At 32.8% G+C, this 9686-nt stretch overlaps 1 protein-coding gene across 2 annotated transcripts; it reads right to left on the reverse strand.

The window, feature by feature from the left end:
- Window positions 1–602: 602 nt before the first annotated feature.
- On the reverse strand, window positions 603–9478 carry LOC130807317 (uncharacterized). Of its 2 annotated transcripts, XR_009040569.1 has the most exons (4): window positions 9193–9478; window positions 6268–9108; window positions 1610–6185; window positions 603–1529 (listed from the first exon to the last, which is right to left on the reverse strand). XR_009040569.1 is itself a non-coding variant. In XM_057672477.1 (2 exons), exons 1-2 carry the CDS (start codon window positions 6867–6869, stop codon window positions 5900–5902), a joined length of 888 nt encoding a protein of 295 aa, XP_057528460.1. In that variant the 5' UTR covers window positions 6870–9478; the 3' UTR covers window positions 603–5899. The 2 variants fall into 2 exon arrangements, 1 of the variants encoding a protein (XP_057528460.1); XM_057672477.1 differs by having other exon boundaries at window positions 603–6185; window positions 6268–9478.
- Between the last annotated feature and the right edge of the window lie 208 nt (window positions 9479–9686).

A 9686-nucleotide genomic window follows, 5' to 3' on the forward strand; every position in this document is an offset into this window, starting at 1 on the left:
TACCATAAGCACTAAAAAGTAATATGAAAAAGATTCGATGGATGATAAAAATAATAATGATTCTTACTTGTCCTTTGATTTTGTTGTAACTGATCTAAGAATGAAGATAAACAATCAACTTGAGTGAGAATTTTTTCATTTTGAGCTCTTAGTTCTTCAACTTCTTCGTTTTTTTTTTCAAAAGTTGGGAAATAACTTCTTCATTTCTTTTTTGTAGTTCGGAAATAACCTCATTATTTTTCCTCATAACCTCATCATTTTTTCTCTCAACAAACAATAGGTAGGATTTAAGCCCCATAACTTCACTTGAAGTACCACCACAATCACCCATCTTACTCTTTCGTAATTAAGCTTCAATACCAAACACATGAGATCTAGTAACCCCATGACCATAACCAACAACACGCTGATTAGGTTTGTCTTCTTGATACATCATCTCATTAAAAAATTCTGTCTCAATCACCTCACGAGGTTGTTTCGAATCACGTAAACGTTTATCAACCCTACTTTTAGTAATGTCCTATAAAAATACAAAAGTATAAATGAAATATGAAATTACAGTTATCATAATTATAAATGTTTCCAATTTGATACTTTAACATAGCATGAATTCTTGAGTATATGTACCCTCTACATAACCACCACTTTTTGTAGTGTGAGTACGATTCCACATTTCTAACCCACTTGGTTCTCTTTGATTTCACATTTCTAACCCACTAGGTTCTCTTGATACAAGCAAATGCAATTGTCTCATTATAAGCATTAACCATAATTGTAGTTATACTTACAAATTCAGTTTTCCATTGAGCATAACTTTTTGACCCTGTAGTATGTACATGATTATGCATTTCTCGAGCTCTTTTTCCCAATGTTGATAATTTCAGTCAATATTAAATTATTAGTTTCTAACTTGTTAAATATAAAACTTAAATTTATGTTAAATTTATTACAATACACTATGTACAAATACCTTGAACTTATCTGAGGCCCAGTAAGAAACCAAGCTAATCCACTACTCTTTTATCACATTTTTAGGCATATTCTCAATAATATTTTCCTTTGTTACATTAGGTTGATAATAGTCCCTTTGAAGCTCTCACTTGTAATGCTTCCACTTCATATTTATATGTGACAATACCATTCGACGAATCTCTTTCGTATCAGGTAACACAAATTTGTCCTATATATATGGTGAGAATCTCCTTTGTCAAATAAGCATTTGGTGAGAATATTCATATTAAATTATAATAATAAAGAATGTTTAATGCATACCCAAAATGTTTTAATGATCCTTTGCTTGTAATGATCATCAACACATTTCCAATTTTGTGCTCCAAGTGGACAAAAGGTTTCATCCTTTGACAATTCAGAAAGAAAAAGAACAAGTACAAGTCCCCCCTTCTAATTGGTTGATCATATTTATTAAAATGAACAATGATCCTTCTTCCTGATGGTAAGCACCGAACATGCTTAGCAAACTATAGTCCCCTCCATTATTCCTAATTTTGGAGGCTCATTCTCCGTTATCTCTGCTCAATAAAAAAATAATCAATAATAAATACACAATTTGTATCAAATATGCATATTATGATCATTCATGTATGTATACCTTCTACTTGGACAACCTCATCTGGATCCACATCTATATTCTCTTTCCAATGAACATTACCCCCTGGCTTCCACACCTGTTTTCTTCTCCCGGGAACCTTTGTCTCCATTTCTTTTGAATGCTCATCTTGCTCTTTGGGATCTTCATTTTCCTTACATGACTCTTCAACAACATCCTTTAATGTAGATTTATAGGTAGAAGGGGATCATGATTCTTGGTTATTGTAGGTTTACAAGTTGTAGTCTTCAAGGTTCGAGACATAAAGCCTTTATCAAGAGGTAAAGCTTTGGGATCATGTTTCTTAGTAATTGTAGGTTTAAAGTTAGTAGATGGATCAAGTGCTGGAGTACTAGTTGAAGTCTTCAAGGTTCAAGACATAGAGCTTTTATCAAGAGGTAAAGCTTTGGGATCATATTTCTTGGTCACTGTAGGTTTAAAGCTTGAAGAAGGATCAATTGTTGGAGTATTAGTTGAAGTCTTCACGGTTCGAGTCGTAAAGCTTTTATCAAGAGGTAAAGCTTTGAGATCATGTTTCTTGATAACAGTAGGTACCAAGCTAGTAGAGGGATCTTGTGCTGGAGTATCAATGGACTTTTTGGGTTGAAAAGGTCCAAAATTAGCAATATGAGCTTGGGTTGCACTACCCTCTTGTTTGATTTGAGCATAATTTTCAACATTGATCTTCGTAGCTTTACTTCGAAAGGTTATGATTTCACGATAATAAAACTTGCAGTGACAACGAAAAGATGAGAATATATCATCATTACAAATAAAAAATAGACAGCCCAAAATAATTGATTACATCAAACTTCAAACAAGTCCCTAAGCTTAGTTTCAACTACATAATTCCAACCATTTTCTGATTTATCCTTAACATAAAAACCTTGAGTAGCTTGACTAGAAATAACAAATGGCTCATCAGTTAAAAATCAGCCCGTGTGAATCAACTTTGAAAAGCTCACTCGAGTTCTAGAACCACTATATTCTATCCCAGTTACTATGTCCACCCAATTATAACGATAAACCACAACTTTATAAGATCCAAGGTAGTCAACTTCAAGTATATCTGATAATCTTTCATAGTACTTAATTCCATCGATTGCTACCATTACTCCACTATTTTGAGTTTCACGAGTTCTTTCACTAGCAAATGTCTTGAACTTGAAATCATTGATCGTATAACCCTTCATTCTTTTAGCATATGAACTTGGACCACAAGCCAATGCTATCAACAATCTTTTTTAGGGATCGGCCTCATCGATGTTAGGTACCTAAGTAAATTATATTGTTTAAGTAGATAAATCAATAAAAAGTATAATAATTCACATTTAGTTGATAAAATTTGTTAATCGGTAACCTGTAACTTTAACCAATCTGGAAATTCCTCCAACTTCCATTTAATCACCAAATTATTAGTAATAGTAATTCTATCATTTTCCCTTTGCTTCTGAGATAAGAATTCTTTGCGATTAATTAAAAGTGTTGGCACTCTTAGGTTTTGATGATGACTATACTTTATATAAACAAATGTATTTTTAGAGATTGTATGCAGGTCGATATCCGGTCGTGATTAAGATCGTTGATAGTATCTATGACTTAGTCTATGAACGTGTACTCGTCAAAAAAATCCAATGAAGTTAGATAAAGTATATCGCTTAGGATGTCAAATGTAGATCGGAGTTCTACTATTCCCAAGTTTGATAAGCTAACGTTACTGAAAAATGGAAACAGTGCATTGTTCCCAGACTGAAGTCTGGAGAAGATACGCCTGCTAGAAAATTCTGATTAAGTTGATTTTTAGTTGATGTATTAGTTAAAATTAATTTGTTGCATTATTTAATAATTAAATTAATTGGCAAAATATTTTATAATCACCTTAAAATATAACCATGTGATTTTCTAAGTATGGAATATTTCTTTCCTTATTATTCTCCTTTTAAAAATAGGCTTGTTTTTTTTTATATAAATTAAGTGAGTAACCAACTTACCTATTATTAGAAAAGGGGAACTGCAACTAATTTAGCTATTATCCATGTAACTAATCTATCTATTATTAGTAAAAGGGAACTATAGCTTTTGCTTAAGCACCAAGCTTCCACTTATTTCTCCCTTATTAATGAGAAAAGGTGCAAGTGATTAACCGTGTGTTTTGACATTGTAAATCATGTTCTATATTATTTTCCTATTTTTAGGGATAAGGGAATAATGGGTAGTTACTTTTTTTTTCTTAGGTAAAGTAACTCTATAAATAGAAGACTTGTTTGTTCCTCAAAAACAGCCTTTGTATGATCCATAAAATCCATACGAGAGAGATTGAGAAAAATTAACAAGAAATATTTTGTTCAAAAATTGTCAATTAATTTATAATATTTTCTTGTGCAACTCTTTAATTTTATCTTTACAGAATTATCCTTGTAAAGGGTTTTTGAGTGAATTGTTGTAACTAGACTTGGGTAAGTCTAGGGGAGAATTAGAAAGTTTTTAGTGACGCTAGAGAAGAGAATAGCTTTGAGTAAAGCTAAGAGAGAAGCTTCGAGTGAAGCAAGAGAAAGAGAAAGAGAAGTTGGCCTAGTAAGAGAAACTTTTAGTGAAGCAAGTTGTTTTATGTAATTGTAATGAATTACCTAAGACATATTAGAGAGTTTTGAAATCCCGATGGGTTGTGATTTTTCCTTCTATTTAGGCCTAGAAGGTTTCCACATAATATTGTGTTGTCTCTTTTACCTTTTCACACTAAGTTTAAGTTTTATTTCTTCAATCTAATTCCGCAAAAACAGAGCTGAAAATTCTTAAACTTATTAAAACAACAATTCACCCCACCTCTTGTTGTCGTTCCCATCTCTAACACAGTCTACAAAAAGTAATATATGTGTTATAACAATTCAAAGTAGTTCAAATGGGTTCAATAATATGATACCTAAGTTAAGCACTTACCTTTCATATGGTTGAAGTAACTCCTAAAATTGGGTTATGTAGACAGTTTTAGAGATAGGAACGACAACAAGAAGGGGGTGAATTGTTGTTTTAATAAGTTTAAGTATTTTAGCCCTGTTTTTGCGGAATTAGATTGAAGAATTAAAACTTAAACTTAATGCGAAAAAGTAAAAGAGACAACACAATTTTACGTGAAAACCTTTTAGGCCTAAATAGCAGGAAAAACCATAACCCCTCGGGATTTCAAAACTCTCCAATATGTTTTAGGCAATTCGTTACAATTACATAAAACAACTTACTTCACTCGAAGCTTCTCTAACTAGGCCAACTTCTCTTTCTTTTTCTCTAGCTTCACTCGAAGTTTTTCTCTTAGCTTTACTCAAAACTATTCTCTTCTCTAGCTTCACTAGAAGCTTTCTAATTCTCCCCTAGACTTACCCAAGTCTAATTACAATAATTCTCTCAAAAACCCTTTACAAGGTTAAATTCTTTAAAGATAAAATTAAAGAGTTGCACGAGAAAATATTATAAGTTAATTGGCAATTTTTGAACAAAATATTTCTTGTTAATTTTTTCAAACTCAGATTTTCAAGGCTCATACGAAGGCTATTTTTGAGAAACAAACAAGTCCTCTATTTATAGTGTTAATTTACCTAAGAAAAAGAAAGTAACTACCCATTATTCCCTTATCTCTAAAATAAGGAGAATAATATGGAATATGAATTACAAGGTCAAAACCCACGGTTAACACTTGTACCTTTTCTCATAATTAAGGGAGAAATAAGTGGAAGCTTGATGCTTAAGCAAAAAGCTACGATTCTCCTTTTCTAATAGTAGGTAAGTTAGCTACGGTTCCCCTTTTCTAACGATAGGTAAGTTAGTTACTCACTTAATTTAGATCCAAAATAAAAGCCTTTTTAAAAGGAGAAAAATATTCCATACTTAGAAAATCACACGGTTATATTTTAGGTGGTTATAAAATATTTTGTCAATTAACTTAATTGTTAAATAATGCAACAAATTAATTTTGACTAATACATCAACTAAAAATCAAAAAAAAACTTAATCAGAATTTTCCTGCAGGCGTATCTTCTCCAAACTCCAGTCTGGAAACAATGCACTGTTTCCATTTTTCAGTAACGTTAGATCACCAAACTTGGGAACAATAGACCTCCTGTCTACATTTGACATCCTAAGCGATATACTTTATCTAACTTCTTTAGATTCTTTTGACAAGTACATGTTCATAGACTAAGTCGTAGGTACTATAAACGATCTTAATCACGACCGGATATCGACCTGCATACAATCTCTAAAAATACATTTGTTTATATAAAGTGTAGTCATCATCAAAACCTAAGAGTGCCAACAGGTTAGCACATAACAATGTATTTGTATCTTGCTCTTATGGTTCAAATTAATGAGTTTCACCTCCCCAACCGGCCGACCACTAGCATTGAACAAATAACTAGGTGCATTTTCATTATCATCATTGTTGCGACGTGGTCGATTGAAGAGCGTTTCTACTCCTTCTAAATATCTTGAGCAAAAAGTAATTGTTTCCTCAAGAATATAACCTTCGGCAATAGAACCTTCTGGTTGACCTCTATTTCTCACAAATGTTTTAAGATGGACTAAGTACCTTTCAAAAGAGTATATTGTTATTAGTAAATATAATAAGTTTTAAGAAATGAGTAAAGAGTGCAATGTCAAATTATGTATACCTTTCAATTGGATACATCCATCTGTAATGAACGAGTCCACTGAGCTTTACCTCCTTAACAAGGTGAATTAACAAATGAACCATGATAGTGAAAAGCGAAGGAAGGAATTCAATCTCCATTCGACACAAGACTTCTATTATCTTGGATTGTAAAGCATCAAGGTAATTAGGATCAATTTCTTTTGCACAAAGAGACTTAAAAAACGATGTTAGATCATCAGCAAGATCAATAACCGTGGAGGCTTGAGATGATTTCAATGCTATTGGAATGATATCTTGCATTAATATGTAGTTGTCGTGACTCTTAAGATTCATAAGCTTCTTGCTTTTCAAGTTCACACATCTTGAAATATTTGATCCATATCCATCAGGAAATCTAATATTTGCTAAAACATGTAGAAATGACTCTTTGCCTACCCCAGTCATATAATATGGGGCGAGTGGCATGATGAATTCATTGTCACTATGACGTTGCAGCCAAAAATATGGCTTCACGTTTCTATTTTTAAAAAAGATGCGAACAAATTCATTATCTTTACTTTTTCCATCTATATTCATCAAAGTTCCAATAAGATTATCACACACATTTTTCTCTATATGCATGACATCTAAGTTATAAACTGTCGTTTTCGTCTTTTAAATGACTTTTGAATTTTCCCATACTCATACTTCAAAGTTTGTTGCTCTCTTAAAACGTCAGAGCCAGCCATAGGTGAAGGAGCACTACCATGTTCTTCAGTCCATCAAACAAACGATGTCCTATGTAACATATCTTATTTTCGACTTGTGTAGAGGGAGTTGAGTAATTACAGTCAGGACAAGCATTATAACCCTTAGTTTCCATGCTGATAACATGGCATAAGCTGGAAAATCGTTAATTGTCCACATTAAAGTTGCTTGAAGTTTGAAATTCACATTAGTGTACGAATCAAAAGCATTGACACCTTTCCACAATAATTTCAACTCATGTATCAAAGGAAGCATATAAATGTCAATATTATTCCCTGGCCCTTCCTTGCCAGGAACGATCATCGACAAAATAAATGAAGATGGCTTCATACACGACCATGGAGGTAGGTTATAAGGAATTAAAATTATTGGCCATGTACTATAGGTTGTGTTCATTAGACGATAAGGATTGAAACCATCACTAGCAAAACCAAGTCTAACACTACGAGCATCATTGGAAAACCCTAGATATTGGACATTAAATTCCTTCAATGCTTTTCCATCAGTCGGGTGCCATCATTATGTCTACATTCATCATGCCATCTCATGTCCTTAGATATCTCAGATGATATATACATCCTTCGTAATCTAGTAATCAAAGGAAAATATCTCATCACCTTTGCTGGAACCTTAACCTTATCTATTTCACTCTTTCATCTTGAACAAGAACATTTAGGGCAAGAATCCTTTCCAGCCATCTCACTCCAATATAATGTGCAATCATTAGGACATGCATGGATCTTTTCATACCCCAAACCTAAATCCATGATCAATTTCTCGGCTTGGTAGTATAAGGAAGGAAATTTTTTTATTTGTGGAAATGCGTCAAGTAAAAGATGAATCAACATTGAGAATAATTTATCTGGCCACTTGAACAGGCACTTAAGATGAAAAAGGTGCAAGATGAATGATAGCTTTGAAAAGGAAGTACAAGCTTCATAAAAGAGGTTCATTAGAAGCTTTATAAAGCTTGCTAAATTTGACTGCTTCAAAAAAAGAGTTCACATCAAGTTGTTGTGTAGGAAATTCATCAGATTCATGTAGCAAATTAGGTTTCTCTATAGTATCATTAGCTAACCCCTCATCATTTAGTTCTCTACCAAACTCAGAAACACCTAAAATATTTGACCCAAAAGCATATCGAAGTAACCTCGATATATCATCTTGACCTAAGATTTCTGATTCATTGGAAGCTATAAATGGAATCCCTATTTGATTACACACATTCTCCGCAACAGTCATAGGTCCATTAAATATCCAATCCTTGTATTCTTTATAAAACCCTTTAAACAAAATGTGTCTTTCAACCTCCTCTAGTGCTAATACTTTCTTTCTATCAATTTGACACTTGCAACAAGGGCATCTAATGAAACCATTTTGTGTCCCTTTCTTTGCAAAGTCCATAAAGTCACTAACCCCCTTTATATAAGCTTCTGTATTTCTTGGTTATTTTTTCCAACTCTTATCAATATATTGAGACATCCTATACATATTATATAATAATAAGATTAAAAAATTCCATATGCATACAACATGTAACAACAACTAGTTTATTTTCCATCCTTTTCATTTACACCATACAATTAAAATGCTGCTATCATGCTGCAGAATTGTACATTAATTGGAAGGCAAGACACTAAAAGGAAAATGGCACGCAAGACCTGAGGTCGAATACTTTTAAACAAAATCAACAAAATGGTTGATGACCAACAGAGGATTGTACACTGAGACTCCTGCTAATATACAGGATATGATTTCATCAGCAATAACTCCCTAAAATAAAAATGCTTGCAATAGTCGATGAAATTCAAGGATTGAGAATATATCACAATGCAAGAACGACACGATTTATTTTGAATAAAATTGGACAGAAAGCTCTGAGAATTATGAAAGTCTAATTATATCTAAGTTCTATGATATAAATTGGACACAAAAATACTGTAAATAATTTAAAAACCCATGTTGAAAAACTAAATGTTTTCATCATTAGTCAAATTAAGGGGCAATGAATTGAAAGTGGTAAGAAGAGAATGTGAGTAAGAATGAAAAAAAAATGATTACCAGATCTACCCTGAAGATTTAGAGCAATTAAATTCCAATTCTGAGGGCCAAACTGATGCAAAAATTGTTTAAGTTTATCATCTTCAAGAAATTTACAGAGATAAAAAAAAACAAAAAAAAAAAACAAGAAATATACCGGTACTGCCAGTATACTGAGAATGAACAATGCTGCCGGCCGGGAACAAATGCTGCCAGTTTGGAAACTGATTTCGTCCGAACAGATTTGGAGGAAAAGAGTTGGTAAGAGGATGAAGAAGAGAGAAGAGATGGTGAGAGGATGAAGAACAGTTGGCCGGAATAATGGAGGAGAACAGTTGATTTCGTCCGAACTGATTTCGCCGGTGAGAGGATGAAGAAGAGAGAGTGGAGTTAGGGTTTTGTTAGAGCGGGAATTGGAATGAAACTGATTTCGATGGCGAGGGTTTAGAAAAAGCAAGATGTTTTCAATTTTTATTACACTTATGTTTTTTTTTCTTTTAGTTTTGTGAAGCTTTTAAAAATGTTGAAATTTAAGCGTCTAAAGGCTCCGTTTTTTTAGACGGTTGCTCAAGTATCTAAAATTAAGCGTCTAAAAACTCCATGATTTTTAGTAGTGTTTTTAATATTCTGTTAAAAAATGCTAAGCTATTT

Source organism: Amaranthus tricolor, chromosome 3 (assembly GCF_026212465.1).
Source record: "Amaranthus tricolor cultivar Red isolate AtriRed21 chromosome 3, ASM2621246v1, whole genome shotgun sequence".
In the NCBI taxonomy this organism is placed as follows: domain Eukaryota; kingdom Viridiplantae; phylum Streptophyta; class Magnoliopsida; order Caryophyllales; family Amaranthaceae; genus Amaranthus; species Amaranthus tricolor.

Coding starts and splice junctions, on each gene's coding strand:
- LOC130807317 (XM_057672477.1), bottom strand. CDS start 6,869: ATGCATATAGAGAAAAATGTGTGTGATAATCTTATTGGAACTTTGATG. Junction 6,186..6,267: donor TGGATGTATCCAATTGAAAG/GTATACATAATT, acceptor CTCTTTTGAAAG/GTACTTAGTCCATCTTAAAA.